The sequence below is a fragment of the Amblyraja radiata genome, chromosome 3, assembly GCF_010909765.2.
Source record: "Amblyraja radiata isolate CabotCenter1 chromosome 3, sAmbRad1.1.pri, whole genome shotgun sequence".
Classification (NCBI taxonomy): Eukaryota; Metazoa; Chordata; class Chondrichthyes; order Rajiformes; family Rajidae; genus Amblyraja; species Amblyraja radiata.
In genome coordinates this window covers 76,829,539-76,848,796 of record NC_045958.1, presented here as the reverse complement: position 1 = coordinate 76,848,796, position 19,258 = coordinate 76,829,539, and the positions used below count along the sequence as shown (strand labels likewise).

At 42.2% G+C, this 19,258-nt stretch overlaps 2 protein-coding genes across 3 annotated transcripts in view; one reads left to right on the top strand and one right to left on the bottom strand.

Moving 5' to 3' along the window:
* The first annotated feature begins 1,377 nt into the window (after positions 1-1,377).
* On the top strand, positions 1,378-2,514 carry actl7b (actin like 7B). Its single transcript, XM_033018142.1, has one exon. It carries the CDS (start codon positions 1,378-1,380, stop codon positions 2,512-2,514), a length of 1,137 nt encoding a protein of 378 aa, XP_032874033.1.
* Positions 2,515-7,302: 4,788 nt separating this feature from the next.
* Positions 7,303-19,258, bottom strand: part of elp1 (elongator acetyltransferase complex subunit 1) — a 68,634-nt gene continuing 56,678 nt past the window's right edge. For both annotated transcript variants that reach the window (XM_033018140.1, XM_033018141.1), the window contains exons 33-37: positions 19,074-19,185; positions 15,487-15,614; positions 14,859-15,013; positions 11,040-11,118; positions 7,303-7,653 (exon numbers count right to left, since the gene is read on the bottom strand). In XM_033018140.1, the coding sequence (XP_032874031.1) occupies positions 7,589-7,653; positions 11,040-11,118; positions 14,859-15,013; positions 15,487-15,614; positions 19,074-19,185 (539 nt within the window). In that variant the 3' untranslated portion in view covers positions 7,303-7,588. The remainder of the gene's footprint in view (positions 7,654-11,039; positions 11,119-14,858; positions 15,014-15,486; positions 15,615-19,073; positions 19,186-19,258) is intronic.

Genomic DNA, 19,258 nt, shown 5'->3' with positions numbered 1-19,258 from the left:
ATAAACTCAAGAAAAACACCTTATCTGAAGAAGGGTCTCGACCTGAAACGTCGCCAATTCCTTCTCACCATAGATGTTGCCTCACCCGCTGAGTTACTCCAGCATTTTGTGTCTACCTTATCATCTGTGCTTTTTTGCTTATGCTTTATGCTATATTATGCTATGTGCACCTAACCACAAATTAAACAGTTTCATTTAATGATTCCACCATTCCCATTTCAATTCCTTAGTCTAATTTTAGTTTTCTTTACTTGGCCCATCACTGTTTTATTCCCCTTTTGTTATTTAATTCTTGCTTTCTTCAATGCTTACATTCTTCCTTTTAGAAGCATAGAAAATTGGTGCAGGAGTAGGCCATTCGACCCTTCGAGCCTGCACCGCCATTCAATATGATCATGGCTGATCATCCAACTCAGTATCCTGTACCTGCCTTCTCTCCATACCCCCTGATCCATTTAGCCACATCTAACTTCCTCTTAAATATAGCAATATTTTAATCGAGCTAGCTTTATTTTTAATATCTCAAATCTGATTTTTTTTAAAAGGTCTTGACTTGAAACGTTACATTCTTTCCTCCGATAAAACCTTGCATGTTGAGTACTCTAGAATTTTTTTTTTTTTTAAACTGTTATCAATCCACCAGCAATTGTGCAAAGAATACAGTAAAGGCGGCAAATGGCTTGTTCTTACACAGAACACCACTTTCCCTGGTGAAAACAGCTGCATTGCCCTACACTTCATGACAACTGGTGCATTTGTTCATATCAATTATAATTGCAACAATGACACTCTCCTCTGATATTATCGACGATATACTAAAGTTATTAGATAATTCACTTTTTTTCTAGTGGGTAGTAGTACTCAGGATGAAGGACTATTTTACAGACAAAGTTGAGGAAAGGCCCTGGTGGGGGGAATCTAAAGATAGGAACCAGATGAAAATTCACCTATAATGCATTTTTCTACACCCTACTATTCAATGCTGCACATATCTGGAAATGAACAGAGGTACAAGGAGGGTAAGTTTGCACTGACAGGGGATCACAGGCGTCATGGGGCATTAAATCGTCACTGAAGGAGCTGGGTGTGAGGGTGAGATGACCCTGTCATGCCTGTGGCCTTGTATCCCTGGAGATACCGGTTACGCCGTACAAAAGGGGTTGGTTGAGTGGGCAATAAGGAAAGCACATCCGTGTCTCACCGTTTGTAGATTTTACAATACGACCGAACTATAGGAGCGGTGCTTCGTTGTGGGGAAGAGCACGAAGGATGGTGACCAAACCAGCAGCACAGATGCCCACGAAGGAAAGCACGCCGCCGCTGCCGCTCCCCAGAGCCCAGAAATCCGCCTCCAGGCTATCCCAGAGCGTCAAATCCATGGAGGTGAAGCCAGGGAGGGCGGTGAAGGAGATCAGGTCGGTGATGATTGACCTGGGCACGGGTTATTGCAAGGCGGGCTACGCCGGGCAGCCGCGGCCCTCGGTGGTGCTCTCCTCCATGGTGGGCAGACCCGTGCAGATGAGCGCCAAGACGGGCGACAACCGCCAGGAGAACTTCGTGGGAGACGAGCTGACCAGGCCGGAGCACAAGCTGAAGCTGATCAACCCCTTGAGGCACGGCATCGTGGTGGACTGGGACGGGGTGGAGGCCATCTGGGCTCACATCTTCTACAAGGCCATGAAGATCCTGCCCGAGGAACACGCCGTGATGTTGGCCGACCCTCCCCTCAGCCCCACCACCAACAGGGAGAAGATGGCCGAGATCCTCTTCGAGACCTTCAGCACGCCGGCCATGCACATCGCCTACCAGTCCATCCTGTCGCTCTACTCGTACGGCCGCACCACCGGCCTGGTGGTGGAGTGCGGCTACGGCGTCACCCATGTGGTGCCCGTCCATGAAGGCTACAACATGCCCCATGTGACGGGCAGGGCCGACTATGGCGGCGCCGACCTCAACGACTACCTGCTGAAGCTGCTCAACGAGGCGGGCAGCAGGTTCACCGAGAAGAACCTGCACATCGTGGAGGACATCAAGAAGAAGTGTTGCTACACCGCCCTCAACTTCGAGCAGGACCTCAGCCTGGACGTCAACGAGTACATGGTGGAGTACGAGCTGCCGGACGGGCATGTCATTACCATCGGCAAGGAGAGGTTCCGCTGCCCTGAGGCTCTCTTCAACCCCTCCCTGATAGGCTCCAAGGAGCCCGGCATCCACTCCCTGGCCCTGCACAGCCTGGACATGTGTGATAGCAACCTCAAGTACGACATGTACAGCAACATCTTGCTGTGCGGGGGCTCCACCATGTTCGACGGCTTCTCCGACCGCCTGCAGAAGGAGATGAACAAGATGGAGAAGGGCATGAACCCCGCCGTGCACTGCATCCCCGAGAGGAAGTACTCGGTCTGGCTTGGAGGGTCAATCATGGCTTCCCTCAAATCCTTCCAGCAGCTCTGGGTGCGCAAGAGAGATTATGATGAGAGAGGTTCATTCGCTGTTTACCGCAAATGCTTCTGAAACTTTTTGCTGCACTTTTTATTTTAATACTTGACCGGTATTCAAACACATCGTCTCATTTAATTTATCATGATTTCTACCGGATCAAAACGCAACCTTTTCTTAACATAATAAAGCATTTCTCAATTATTTGCTTTGCCCAATTCATTAGTACTTACCAGTGGCCCAGCCAAATCATGAATACCTGGGATCCAAGCTCCAATTCACGGGTGGTAACCCACTAATTGCACCTGCCAATCTTAGAAAGATACATTTATTGCCATTCATTGATTTCTGCCTGATAAACAATTCTCACACCGTGTAAGTACATCACCTCGAATGACGCAGGCTCTAACTTGTGGATCAACTGCCAGTTAAAAATCATCCAAAAGTCCAAATACATCACCTTCACTGATTCCCCCCTCATCTATTCTATCGGTCATCCTCAACTTAGTTCTGTTTCGTAAATCCAGATTGACTGCTGCCTTTTTATCTCTTCAAGATAATTTCCCCTGCTACTGGTGTTAGGTTAACATAATTTGTCGGGTCTTGTTTACCGTTCTTAAAATACTGGAGTCAGATTTGCTATTCTCCAATCCATAACAATGGCCACAAAATCTATATGATTTGGGAAAATGATATCCAGAGAATTCGCTATCTCTGTCATTTCTTTCAAAAATCATATTTTTTAAATATGCAACCATTCATATTAGTTTGGTTGAATTGTCTGCCCATTTGTACCTGCTTTTATCATGAATAAAATGTAAACTAATTCTGGATTGAAGTTGGAGAACATCCTTCAATGTTTGTCTTGCTGGTACTTTCTTGGTGTCCGAGTTCAAACGAGTCTGGAGTTGGGCAATAAATGACATAACCTGTCCGATGGAACCATGTGAGTGTAACTAACAATGGCACAGCAATAGAGTTACTGCCCCACAGCGCTTTCAGCGCCAGAGACGTGGGTTTGATCCCGACTACGGGAGCTGTCTGTACGGCATTTGTAAGTTCTCCCCGTGACCGCACGGGTTTTCTCCGACATCTTCGGTGTCCTCCCACGCTCCAAAGACCTACAGGTTTGTAGGCTAATTGGCTTAGTATAAATGTAGTGTCCCTAGTGTGTGTAGTGTTAGTGCGCGGGGATCGCTAGTTGATGCGGACTCAGTGGGCCGAAGGGCCTGTTTCCGTGCTGTATCTCTAAACTAAACTAACACATTATAGGCTGGAGGTTAACCTATGAGAGGATTGGGTTAACCTAGGAGTGGGTTGACTGCTGCCCAGTAGATTATGAGGTTTCAAGAGTAGATCTGGGTTTAATATCTTGATTTCCACAACAAATGTTGAGTTGCCGCAAAGAACGTTATTATGAATTCTCTACTGTGAACATTTCAGTTAGCCTAATGACCCTTTTATCAATCAGGGTGATGACAACGATTAACAAAATAGATTGCTGTGGGATAGATGCAAGAGCACTCAAGACAGGTACACAGTTAGAATTGAGGAGCTCATCCAACTGTTCCTCCCAGCATGTACTGATTGCCTCTCTGCTCTTGACAAAGTTATCTCTGTTCTTGGTTTACAGTAGATTGGGAGTCTGGGTGTAGATGGCCGTATAAAGATTGGGGAAAGGGGATTAAGGTAAAGGTCAGGGATGAGTAGTGAGACAGGTCAAAAGGCAAGTGGAAAAAGCAGTGAGCAAGGACAATGGAACATGATCCCACACATGTGTGTGTGCATATGTTCTAAGGGAGGCCCAGTTCCCATGGTAGCTGGTGTAGAACCAATGTAGCCAGGACCTCTACTACAACCTGGAGGACATTGCCTCCTGAGATGCAGAGCAGCAAAGTGGGCAACTTCAACATCAGGGTTGGAAAAGATATACAGTACACAAGGAAAAGCAGATGCTGGAGTAACTCAGCAGCTCAGGCGGCATTTTTGGAGGGCATAGATTGAAAGTGATTCAGGTCGGGATCCTTCTGGTATGCATTCGGTGTAACATAAAGAAGGCATGGTAGGCTAGAGACACCAGAACAGCTCCCAAAAAAGAATTGGGTACTTACTTTAATAACATGAAAATACAGGTTCAAGGAGATAATTGAACAGGACTGATTGCTCCATAAGAATTCAGATTTGTTGAACCAACTGGGTACCTTTAGTGTTGTGAGGATCGGCATCCCAAGCTCGTCAATCTAATTTTACTATATAAAAATATATCGCCCCAAAGTGTAATCTATTTCTCGTAGCTTCATAAATCATTCTATTCTTTCCTGTTTCTATTGACAATAAATTTCTTGAAAACTATTAACATGCTTTTTACAATCACAAAATATGATAATGCCACTGTTCTACTCTTAATATTATAACATTGGTCACAGCCAAGATTAAAGGAATAAAATAAGACACAAAGTACTGGAATACATCAGCGGGTCAGACAACATCTCTAGAGAACATGGAGAGGTGACATTTTAGGTTGTTTCAGACTGTCAGAAGAAAGGTCACCTAATCATGTTCTCGAGATATGCTGCCTGATTGAGTTACTCCAGCACTTTGTCGTCTTTTTTTTGTAAACCAGCATCTGCAGTTCTTTGTGTATCAATATTAAAGAAATATCTGCATTTTACTTTCTAGAGCCTCAATGGGAGCGTTTTTGATTTGGTCTCAGTTGTAATCACAGCAAGGGATTTTGACAAAACAGTAAGGAAGCCACGGCTTTGGAAGGCCACACCAACTATATTGTGTATAATTTTAATTTCCTCACACAGGGAAAGATATACCTACCGTAGAAATATACCAAACAAAGTTTCATTGGGCAGAGTTTGTTGTCCTGTGTAGAATATAATGACAATGAACTACAGGTGATTTCAGTATACATTGTTCATCAAGAGGACTTGACAGATGCTGAGAATTTGTTTCCTCCCAGCCTGGAGCCAGAAGTCAGGATAAGTGAGCAAATTATTTAAGACTGAGATGGCTGTGCAATTTTTTCATACAAATTGTTTGTGAATCTTTTGAATTCTCAACCAAAGACTGTGGTTACTCAGTCAATTAATATACTCAGGGCAGAAATGAATAGAATTTTGGGCATGAGGATAGTGGATGGATATTGGATTTGACAGAAAAGTAGAATTATTGTTGTAGACACATGGCACTGCAGTTGCTGGTCTACAAAAGGACACAAAGTGCTGGAGTAACACAGCAGGTCCTGGTGAGGGGGATTTTGATTGGCAGACGACAAAGACCAGAGATGAAAAGACAAAAAGTGAGAGATAAGATTATAAGATGGCACAAAATTATGTGTTCATTTAAAATGTTGTAGAATTATGCTGTCTGAAGGAGGTTGGCATACCATTGCTTTTAGTTATTAGATACACATGTTTTCGATTTGGTATAGGTGGTGGTGGATTGCAAAGGTGGTGGAATAAGCCTTGAGAAAAGTTATTTTCTAAAACTAATAACTAGTAATACAGTTTTCAGAAAGCAAAGAAGATAATATACCAAAGCACAAGAATGATAGTAGTAAATTGGAGGTGAAGTGAACATGGCAAGGACAAGGTGAAGGACGACTCGTATGTAGTGTGGAATACAAAACAGGTGAAAATGGAGCAGTATTCAAGGACAGAATCGGACGTAACAGCACTTATTCATTACCTTTATCACTAGTGCACAACACATTTCAGTGTGTTGCTGATAAAGGGAGGAAATATGGTGCTTGTGATGAAGGGAGGAAATGGTTCATTTCATCCAAGATGTTGCTGAACTTCTTGAGCTCTGGGGAGTTTGCACTCATCCAAGTGACAAGTACTAAAGTGGTTTGGATGGTGGAAAGGATTTGGGGATTTGTGAACTGATTAATTTGATGGAAATGATCAGCTTCTTACCCACATTTGTTAAAGCACCAGCAATATATAAATCTCACCACCAGTTATTTCACAATTTACAAAATTACATTTGCACTGTATGTATTTTGCTTACTTATACATTTGGAACCAATCAATCACCATACAATTCTCCAAAAACATTAGAATATACATTGACAACTATCATCCAGAAGAATAACAGACATCTGAATTTGTGTTGCAGTCAAAAAGCAAAATTTTCCAAACGCCTATAAATAAAACCACCTACAACAGTTCTCCATTTGCAAGAGGTCTTGGACTAAATTTAGAGCACATAATGGTACAACGACGCCTCCATACTATTCAGCTTTGTCAGTGATGGCTTCCCTGGTCCAGACTGCATCTGAAGTTTGCGGTTTCCGCTGCAAATTTGTGGAGCGGTTCTGTTCCTGCTGCCTGGCAGTGTTTATTTCACACCAGTTTCCAAGACAAATTGCTTTCTTCATCCCTTTGCTTTGACTTCAAAATTATTATGGTACAATGGAAACATTTGTAAAATAATATAAAATCAAGAATTTTGCATGGAAGTAAGCCAGCATAATCAAGGACGAGTCGCATCCTGGCCACTCCCTCTTCTCCCCTCTCCCATCAGGCAAAACATAAAAGTGTGTATGAAAATGCACACCACCAGATTTAGGGACAGATTTTTCCCAGCTGTTATCAGGCAACTGAATCACCTTACCACAACCAGAGAACAGTGCTGAACTACTATCTACCTCTGTGGTGACCCTCGGACTATCCTTGATCGGACTTTGCTGGCTTTACTTTGCACTAAACATTAGTCCCTTATCATGTATCTATACACTGTAAATGGATCGACTGTAATCATGTATTGTTTTTCTGCTGACTGGTTAGCACGCAACAAAAGCTTTTCACTGTACCTTGGTATACGTGACAATAAACTGAACTGGTTAAGACATTTTCAATTGATGATTTATATTATTGGTATTACATTCGTTTTGAACTGCCTTAACATTGAACAATATCAGCAGGAAAACTTGTCTTGTTAGTTTTACGATTGTCATAATTCTGTAGTTGAAAGATCAGTCACATTTTCTAGCTGGACGAAGCATCCATAGCGCCTTTGTGCATCCATCATTTTTACTTTCCTGCCTTGTATTCACATTGTCTCGTGCTGACTGTATTATACATATGCAGCAACAGACAGTCCAAAGATGGCCATGCAGCTGACTGGAATTGCTTCATAGAATATTCAGCTTCCACTTCACTTTCTTATTGAGTTTTGGTGGAACAAAGATTTCATCATCTAAAAAAAAGAAATACATGCAATCAGACAATACCAATTTATCTGTTGCAGGTACAATGGCAACATTTAATCGACATTTGGACAGGTACACAAATAGGAAAGGTTTAGAGGGATATGGGTTAAATGTAGGCAAGTGGACTACCTTTGTTGGGCAATTTGGTCAGCATGGACGAGTTGGGCCGAAGGGCCTATATACCTCTGACTATGATGAATGGTATAGGTTGAAAGACCTGAGAAACTAGTCAAAGTTGAGCTGTTGCATTGGTCAAATAACAGCAAAGCAGCTGTCTTTAACTGTCAGTGATTATATCATTTTAATTCTCTACTTTTATTTAGTTCTCTCATGTGATCACATTCAGAAGCTCTACCAGCCAACTGCTATATGTCGTCACCGCCTTGTGTTTCAGTAACAATAAGGACTTCTGCTCCCGCAGGACTAAATATCGTTAATGATGTTTAGATAAAACCACATCCTAAATGCTTTGAAATTTAGATCCATGTAGCAGTTTGATTTCTTATTTTCTGATTATGTTATCTACAGGTGTCTTCATCTTCTAACTTCCAAATATTACCATTTTCCACTCAACGCCAAAACCTACCCCAACTCTCTCACAGCAGGAGTGAAGGGGCGGCACGCACACCCCCATCCACATCAACGGGACGGAGGTGGAACGTGTTTCCAGCTTCAGGTTCCTGGGGGTCAACATCTCCGATGACCTCTCTTGGACCCACAATACCTCAACTCTGGTCAAGAAGGCTCACCAGCGTCTCTTCTTCCTGAGGAGACTGAAGAAGGTCCATCCGTCTCCTCAGATTCTGGTGAACTTCTACCGCTGCACCATCGAGAGCATCCTTACCAACTGTATCACAGTATGGTATGGCAACACCTCTGTCTCCGACCGGAAAGCACTGCAGAGGGTGGTGAAAATTGCCCAACGCATCACCGGTTCCTCGCTCCACTCCATTGAGTCTGTCCAAAGCAAGCGTTGTCTGCGAAGGGCGCTCAGCATCGCCAAGGACTGCCCTCACCCCAACCATGGACTGCTTACCCTCCTACCATCCGGGAGGCGCTACAGGTCTCTCCGTTGCCGGAGCAGCAGGTCCAGGAGCAGCTTCTTCCCTGCGGCTGTCACACTACTCAACAATGTACCTCGGTGACTGCCAATCACCCCCCCCCCCCCCCCCCCGGACACTCCTCCCACAGGAAAAACACTATGACTGTATGCATGTAAATAGATTTATTTATTGAAAGCATATTCTATGTCGCTCTTCCAGGGAGATGCTAACTACATTTTGTTGTCTCTGTACTGTACACTGACAATGACAATTAAAGTTGAATCTGAATCTGAAGGAGTGTTGTACATTTGGAGGTGACAACTTTTCAATAAGATATTAATGCCAGGCCTTGTCATCTCTCTTAGGTGGATGTTAAGAGATATTATGGTGGAGAGACCAGAGGAGTTATAGAAACATAGAAAATAGGTGCAGGAGGAGGCCATTTGGCCCTTCGAGCCAGCACCGCCATTCATCGTGATCATGGCTGATCGTCCCCTATCAATAACCCGTGCCTGCCTTCTCCCCATATCCCTTGACTCCACTAGCCCCTAGAGCTCTATCTAACTCTCTCTTAAATCCATCCAGTGACTTGGTCTCCACTGCCCTCTGTCGCAGGGAATTCCATAAATTCACAACTCTCTGGGTGAAAACGTTTTTTCTCACCTCAGTCTTAAATGACCTCCCCTTTATTCTAAGACTGTGGCCCCTGGTTCTGGACTCGCCCCACATTGGGAACATTTTTCCTGCATCTAGCTTGTCCAGTCCTTTTATAATTTTATATGCTTGTATAAGATCCCCCCTCATCCTTCTAAACTCCAGTGAATACAAGCCTAGTCTTTTCAATCTTTCCTCATATGACAGTCCCGCCATCCCAGGGATCAATCTCGTGAACCTACGCTGCACTGCCTCAATCACAAGGATGTCCTTCCTCAAATTAGGAGACCAAAACTGTACACAATACTCCAGATGTGGTCTCACCAGAGCCCTATACAACTGCAGAAGAACCTCTTTACTCCTATACTGAAATCCTCTTGTTATGAAGGCCAACATTCCATTAGCTTTCTTCACTGCCTGCTGTACCTGTAAGCCAACTTTCAGTGACCGGTGTACAAGGACGCCCAGGTCTCGCTGCACCTCCCCCTTACCTAACCTAACCCCATTGAGATAATAATCTGCCCCCTTGTTTTTGCCGCCAAAGTGGATCTCACATTTATCTATATTATACTGCATCTGCCCACTCACTCAACCTGTCCAGGTCACCGTGCAACCTCCTAACATCCTCTTCACAGTTCACACTGCCACATAGCTTTGTGTCATCGCAAACTTGCTAGTTTTGCTCCTAATTCCCTCTTCCAAATCATTAATATATATGGTAAACAGTTGCGGCCCCAACACCGAGCCTTGTGGCACTCCACTCGCCACTGCCTGCCATTCTGAAAAGGACCCGTTCACTCCTACTCTTTGCTTCCGGTCTGCCAACCAATTTTCTATCCATGTCAACACCCTACCCCCAATACCATGTGCTCTAATTTTAGTCACCAGTCTCCCAGCTTTCAAAGGCTTTCTGAAAGTCTAGATACACTACATCCACTGGCCCCCCTTCATCCATTTTACTTGTCACATCCTCAAAAAATTCCAGAAGATTAGTGAAGCATGATTTCCCTTTCATAAATCCATGTTGATTTGGACTAATCCTTTTACTGCTATCCAAATGCCCCATTATTACCTCTTTAATAATTGACTCCAGCATCTTTCCCACCACCTAAGTCAGGCTAACTGGTCTGTAATTCCCTGTTTTCTCTCTCTCGCTCCTTTCCTGAAAAGTGGGATAACATTAGCTATCCTCCAAACCACAGGAACTGATCCTGAATCTATTGAACATTGGAAAATGATCACCAATGCGTCCACTATTTCTAGAGCCACCTCCCCGAGGACCCTGGGATGCAGACCATCAGGCCCAGGGGATTTATCATCCTTCAGTCCCATTAGCCTACCCAATGCTATCTCTCACTTAGTTCTCTCCCTTATCCTGGTCACTATTTATCCATCAAACAACTAAAGCTGGTGATCTAATTGTGAGCTCATTGTTGAGCTGAGTTCACTTAAAATTAGCTGCCACTCTTTCCATATTACAGTGACCGCATGTAAAAGCTTAGTTACTGACTTGGTTTGAAATGTCTTACGTCTGTCGTTTCTTTTCTTGCACAAAAAACAATTGTAAAGTGTGGGTGGTGGGTTGACTTTAAATATCACTGCTGCTTTAAAGGTTACGCTCTCATCTCTGAATTTTAACGCTAGGCTTTGCTCTAACCACAACTTTCACAACTGACCTTGGTGAGCTGTCATTCCACTTATTGGCCGCTGGAGGGCGGCGGCAATACTGTTCGCAGTAGAATCTGGTCCAAGAACCTAAACCAGCAAAACAATTAATACAAGTGGCAAACATTGAAATATGTACAAAGTTAACCTTTTAATATACCAAATTCCTGGTCTAATATGGCCGAATTCTGCTCTATGTCTTATGACAAAACAGCACATCATAAAATTGACATAATAAAATTTGATTAAATCATTTTTTCTCCATTCATTTTAGACAAGCTCACTTTCATAGGAATACTTCAGCAACATATTCAATTGCTTAACCCCATTCTTCTGGCTTGTGACTGGCACCCTTGGTTCAATCTGTGAAATTTGGTGATCTTGCAATCCTTTTCTTACTGTTTGGAGGAATTCACGTACTAATTGGGAAACATCTCTCGAGTGCATAATCTGGATCAAATAACTTTACAAGGGATGTTTCTTGAACAGGCATAATGGAAAGTTTTTCTCCAAGTCACACATCTTCCTGACATGGAAATTTATTGATACCCCTTCATCATAATTGGGGTACCCCTTATCCAATATAGTGTAAAAGAAAAGCAGGAGGGGCTGGATACACATAGGACTTTGGGCAGGACGTGGAGGAGCCACAAACTTGCAATGTTAAATTTCCTTCTCATACCACAGATGCTGCCTGTTCTGCTGAATGTTTCCAGCATTTTCTATTATTAGATTTACAGCATCTACAGCCTTCCAAGTGACACCCAAATCTGGAAAGATTAAAACAAATCTGCAATTCATTTCCCCTTCCTAGAATTTCACCCTAGAATGAAAAGAATCCTCAACTTAAAAATGTTTTCATTTCCGCCTAGCCAGGTGCAAGCAATCAGGTTCTATGGCTTAGTGGGATTTGTTGCTTATCCACTATTTAATGAAATATGAGAACATGGAACAGGTATTAATATTTCTAAATGTAACGGGTTAATTTAAAAAACCTCCTTTCAATTAGAGTATGTTATTTAGGTGTTTTAGTTATTTATTTATTTTATTATTTACTATTAGTTGATAGGAGATGTCAGTGGGATGTTGGCCATCTCAGAATAAGGAGGCATTGGTTAGATTTGTGTTCTTCAGGAGCAATGCCAAAGTACTTATTTACATAGAGGGTTATGGGAACTCTTAAATTCTTCTCCAATAAGTCATTTGAAATTTTCAAACTGAAGATTGAGAGATTTTCAAGGATGAAGAGTTGGACGATGTTGGAAGATATATAAATCACCCATGATCTGTGAAAAAGTAGAACTGGCTTAAACAGTTGAAATCCCCCCCCCCCCCCCTCCTTTAAAGCATATCTGTGATATAAATTCTGCACTTTCACCAACACTACTTCCTGTGCCTTCAGGCTTTTATACAGGTTTTGCATTCTTATCAATTCATTGAAAACTGTTTTTTTTTGCAATTATAAAAACAAAATAATTTAATTGTGCATAATGGAAACTGATTCTTGCACCTGATGACATCGCATACCTGGTAATCTTCCATGTGCAGTGTCTGATACCAACAAAACCAACTTGTTTTACAGTGTACTGCACAGAAAAATATCAGCAAAGTCAAGCCACAGCAATATCATTTTGATTATGCTAGGTATTTGCGGAGGAATTTCCCAATACATTTAGAAACATAGAAAAACAGAAAATATGTGCAGGAGTAGGCCAATCGGCCCTACGAGCCAGCACCACCATTCAATATGATCATAGCTAACTATCCAAAATCAGTACCCATTCCTGTTTTCTCCCCATATCCCTTGATTCCGTTAGCCCCAAGCTATATCTAACTATCTTGTATTGACCTCCACTGCCTTCCGCGGCAGAGAATTCCACAGATTCACAACTCTCTGGCTGATAAAGCTTTTCCTCATCTCCGTCCTAAATGGCCTACCCCTTATTCTTAAACTGTGACCCCTGGTTCTGGAATCCCCCAACATCAGTAACATTTTTCCTGCATCTAACCTGTCCAATCCCTTAAGAATTGTATGTGTTTTTATAAGATTCCATATCATCCTTCTAAATTCCAATGACCAGTCGATCCATTCTTTCATCATATGTCAGTCCCGCCATCCCGAGAATTAAACTGGTGAACATAAGTGCACTCCCTCAATACCAAGAATGTCCTTCCTCAAATTAGGAGACCAAAACTGCACACAATACTCCAGGTGTGGTCTCACCAGGGCCCTGTACAACTGAAGTAGGACCTCCTTTCCTACTGTACTCAAATCCTCTTGCTATGAAGGCCAACATGCCATTTGCTTTCTTCACTGCCTGCTGTACCTGCATGCTTACTTTCAGTGACTGATGTACAAGGATCCCCAGATCCCGTTGTACTTCCCCTTTTCCTAATCTGACACCATTCAGATAATAATCTGTCTTCTTGTTCCTGCCAGCAAAGTGGATAACCTCACATTTATCCACATTATACTGCATCTGTCATGCATCTGCCCACTCACCCAACCTATCCAAGTCACCCTGTAGCCTCGTAGAATCCTCCTCACAGCTCACACTGCCACCCAGCTTTGTGTCATCCGCAAACTTGGAGATGTTATATTTAATTCCTTCGTCTAAATCGTTAATATATTTTGTAAATAATTGGGGTCCCAGTACTGAGCCTTGTGGCACCCCATTAGTCACTGCCTGCCATTCTGAAAAGGACCCGTTAGTTCCTACTCTTTGCTTCTGTCTGTCAATCAGTTCTCTATCTCTGTCTATACCCTACCCTCAAATTCCTCAAAGTTGGACCAAGCTTTTAAAAACCTGTGTGCCTTTCCCATGGTTTAAGGAGTGCATGTGTTCCACTGAAATACTCAAGAGTCATAAAGTCATACAGTGTGGAAACAGGGCCTTCGGCCCAACTTGCCCACAATGACCAACATGTCCCATCTATGCCAGTCCCACCTGATTGAGTTTAGCCCATATCCTTCTAAACACATCCTATCAACGTACCAGTCGAAATGTTTCTTAAATGTTGCAATAGTACCTGCCTCCACTATCTCCTCTGGCTCATTCCATACACTCACCACCCCAGGTTACTATTAAATCTATCCCCCCTCACCTTAAACCTATGCCATCTCAAGTCAAGTCAAGTCAAGTCAAGTTTATTTGTCACATTCACATACGAGATGTGCAGTGAAATGAAAGTGGCAATGCTTGCGGACCTTTGTGCAAAAGACAAACAACCAAACAAACCATAAACACAATCACAACACACATATTCCTCTACATAATAAATAATGGAAAGAAAAACGTTCAGTAGAGTTAGTCCCTGGTGAGATAGGCGTTTACAGTCCGAATGGCCTCTGGGAAGAAACTCCTTCTCAACCTCTTTGTTCTCACCGCATGGCAACGGAGGCATTTGCCTGACCGTAGCAGCTGGAAAACTCAATCAGGTGGGACTGGCATAGATGGGACATGTTGGTCATTGTGGGCAAGTTGGGCCGAAGGCCCTGTTTCCACACTGTATGACTTTATGACTCAGTCCATCTAGTTCTCGATTCCCCTACTGAGCAAGAGACTCTGTGCTTTTACCCAATCTATTCCTCTCATGATTTTGTACACCTCTATAAGGTCACCCCTCATCCCCCTGCGCACCAAGAAATAGAGTTCTAGCTTGCTCAACCTCTCCCTGTAGCTTAGGCCCACAAGTCCTGGAAACATCCTGGTAAATCTTCTCTGCACCCTTTCCCCTCATAAGGACCAATTCACAAAAAGAGACCATTTAACAATGTGAAAATAGAAAATCCACTCGTCATTTACTGGTAACATCATTGCCTCACTTACTGGACAGAGAGTTGATCTCTTCGCATCGGACAGCCAGATATCAGTGATTGACTTTTCCAATAGCTGTAGGGTACCTTCTAATACTTGTTGCAGCTCTGAAGCTAGATCATTAAAGCCAAAAAGGACCAAAACTTTCAATAAGTCGTGAACTTCACCTGGACAAAAGAACCAAAAGTTAGGTTTGTAAAACTAATGTTTTAAAAAAAATATCCGTTAAATAACAAGAACAAGAAAAACAGATAATAAGGAAGTAAGTTTAAGTAAGTAAGTTTATTGGCCAAGTATTCACATACAAGGAATTTGCCTTGGTGCAATGTAATGTAATGAACATCACATTGAACTCAGAGATAACATTCTTTTGCATTTGAACTAGACGTTAGGGTTCAAGTTTCATTTTAGAGACGTGAATACAAAATTAAGGCTGACAGTCCAATGCAGTACCGAGGGACAGCTGTACTATCCCAGGTGGTAGTTTTTGAATTAGATGTTAGATTCAAGCCCACCTTGAGGAATCTAGAAATCCAGATGAATTTGTTTTTGCTCCAGTTTCCAGCATACGTAGTTTTTTGTATCTTAAATTTACAGCTTTACTTTCTTTACAAAGGATACAAAGAGGGTGGAAGAATACCTGTCAGTTTGTCCACAGTGCAGATTATTTCTCTCAATGCTTGCAACAAAGCTACATCTTCCATCGGGCTCCCCTCCTTCAAGCTGTACCTTTTCCTTTCTGCCTTGCGACGGTTTTTTGAGCTACGTCTGCAAAATTCAAAGTGATTGAATAGTAGCACAGATTATACTGAAGTGTTAATAATGGGTTATTATCTATAGATGATTCATCAGCTTATATAAAACCTTTAAGATAATAATCACCAAATATGCCTTTGTAGGTTTCACTCTCATCTCGAGTCAGAACATGTGGCTTGAGCGCAATGGTCTCCAGTACATTGCTGAGAGGGCGCTATATTGCTGGAAGTGTTGTCTTTCAAATGAGGTAAAACCAATAGACAATACACAATAGACAATAGAAAATAGGTGCAGGAGTAGGCCATTCAGCCCTTCGAGCCAGCACTGCCGTTCAATGTAATCATGGCTGATCATCCCTAATCAGTACCCTGTTCCTGCCTTCTCCCCATATCCCCTGACCGCTATCTTTAAGAGTCCTATCGAACTATCTCTTGAAAGTATCCAGAGAACCGGCCTTAGTCTGCAATCTAAGGTGGATGCAGAAGATACCACGGCACTATTCCAAGCAAGGTCTGATCCTCAATGCCCACATTTATCATTTAACTAACATTATTAAATAAATCAAGTCCACTTGTTATCACACTGCTGTTTGTGGAAGGTTGCAGAGTTCAAATTGACTGTTATTTTTCCTATATCACAATATGTACTTATACCTCAAATCTTCTTCACTGGCTACAAAATCCTTTGGGATGTCCAGAGTTTCTGAAAAATGTCAGTCAACTGCATCTTTTTTTCCTAAATGTCTGCTTACATTTCGAGTCTTTGTGGTAACAAATGATTTTGCAAAGTTGAAGTTCAGGACTGCAAAGTAACAGTTTACAAGAATAGAGTTTTTGCAGTGAATCATGCTTATTAATTAATCTAGTTTAAATGTTACTGCTGATGATGCTCTAAATGGCTTAAATGATGCACCGTCAGTAAGCCCTAAATAATATAATACTTTTCATTTTTACAGGCCTTTAAAAGCACCAGCGAAATGTAGCAATCTATAAATGTTGTTCTTCATGCTATATCAAACCCACAGTCTTTCATGAACAGTCTGCATTTTGCAGTGGTTAAGAATCTGATCTCATTTGTATTTAAAAACATGTGCAAACTCTGTTCTTGCAGTACTGTTACTTTGCAGTGCTGATCTTTGAATATGTACCATCTTCTGTCACCACAAAGACTCAAAACGCAAGCAGAGACTTGATATAGTAGCAATGTTACAAAATTTTGAGATTTAAAAAATCAAGTCTGTAATTTATCCCATCAGATAAAGCATAAAAAGAAGTTTATTTTGACACCTAATTCACTTTCATATCTCAAGTATTTAAAAAGTTATGGTCATTTTCATACTCGGAAATTAGCATCTTGTTCCCTATTGATTTTCTATGGACATAACAAAAAAGCTGTGATCGTGTGCAGTCAAAAGCCCATAACCTTCTTAAAAATTAAGAGAACTGAATGAAATTTTCAGTTATCGTAGATTGAACCATTCTGAAACAAATATAAAATAATCTTACTTGGATGACCTGAAATTAAAGCATATAATTAGTTAGTTACCCAAGTGTAGCTAATTTCAAACTTCAATTACTAGATCTAAACATCTATCCATTTCTTAATAAATGATTAACATTTTTAAATAGCCTAAGTGTCCAAATAATATTCATAAATAATTCACAATAAAACATGATTTTTAAATCTCATTTACATTAATTTATAGGCCAAATGGAAGGAATTTAGTGTTCAATTGCTGTAAATTAAAGTCCATTTAAATCAGTTTTCTAGTGGGATCCTGAGAACGCGCTGGTTTAGAACGTTCACATTGCGGTAGATTTGTGCCCTCAAATGCCCAGAAAAATACTGCGGGATATAATGGGCCCAAAATGAGCTACTCGCAATATTAAACTTTGTATAAAGGGATCTTAAGAAGCCCTTTTTAATGTAAAAATAAGCAGCATACCTTCTATTATTTGCTCTCTGCGACCCTGACAGCTGCCGGTGGTCGCGGGTTTAGAGATTGATTTTTAAACTACTATAACTATTATACGAGGCCTATAAAACTAATAATAGCTTTTGCGACGGGGTCTTCCAGCGATTTTTCGTTAATAATTAACTAGGCTGAACATCTTCGATTTGAACAGCCTAGAGAAAATCGCGTTTTAAACCCGCCCCCCTCTAAACGGCGCCTAAATCGCGCACACCCGCAGCGACAGATTTTCAGCGACGCTTCAGGTAGGCTTTGCAACATACCTAGATATAGCATCTTCTACAAGAGAAGACTTTTCACAAATTAGTAATTTAAAATGCAGGAAACATATCTTTTAGACTATACAATTTTCTCAAGATGTGCCTGTCAAAACCATTCATTGCTGTTCAATTCCTGGAGTAACTTCTCACTCACCCCCTCACATTCCCCCAAGTTCCTACCTCCAGACCATGGTGTCATAGAGAACTACAGAATGGAAACAGGCCCTTCGGCCCAATTTTCCCATGATGCCCTATCTACACTACTCCCACTTATCCATGTTTGGCCCACATCCCTTGTGACAGCCCCCCACCCCCCCCTCACCCACCCCAGGGAAATTGTCCCTCAGGTTCCTATTAAATCTTTCCCCTGTCGCCTTAAACCTATGTCCTCTGGGTCTTCATTCCCTTACTCGGGGTAAAATACTCTGTATTTACCCTATCTATTCTCCTCGTGATCTTAACACCTCTATGTCACCCCTCATCCTCCTGTGCGCCACAGAATAAAGTCCCAGTCTGCCCAACCACTCCCTATAGCCGAGGCCCTTGAGTCCTGGCAACATCCTCAAATCTTCCCGGTCTTGACCCGAAACGTCACCCATTCCTTCTCTCCAGGGATGCTGCCTGTCCCACTGAGTTACTCCAGCTTTTTGTGTCTATCTCAAATCTTCCTTGTGCTCTTTCCAACTTAACAATATCCTTCCTACGGCAGGGTGACCAAAACTGAACACAATACTCCAAATGTGGCCTCAGCAACGTCTTGTACAATTGTAACATAACATCTCAACTTTTATACTCGATGCCGTGCCTGATGAAGGCCAATGTAAGACTGATGAAAGTCTTCTTGACTAACCTATCTACCTGTGACGCCACTTTCAAAGAACTATGTACCTGCATTCCTAGATCCCTCTGCTCTATAACACTCCCCAGGGCACTGCCATTCACTGTGTAGTCTTGCCCTTATTTGACTACCCACCACAGATTAACTGGAAGTACTAATGCCTCTGATCAGAAAATCACGAGTTGACGTCCCACCTCCAAGATGATTCAGTCCAGTACAATAATTCAGCAGTGCCATTCTGTTGCAGGTACCTTCATACAGCAGTGTCATTAAATCAACAAAGGGAGCAGGAGTTTCCTCCAGTGTCGTGGTTCATGTTTATCCCTCAATCCACACCGTAAGAATGCATTACCGTGGATCATCAAACCTAATCTTGATGAGAATATTAACAAGAAACTTACGCTGATATCCTGGAGTTACTGTGTGAATGTTTGGAGCTCATTCCACCCGCTGACCACAAGCTGCTCTTCTCTGAATACAGATCGGAGTCTGGGCCATCAGCCATCTCCTCATCTACCGAAGTTTAAGAGAATTAAACCACAAGTCAGAGCTCATTATATACACAAAAAAAAACTGAACCATTACT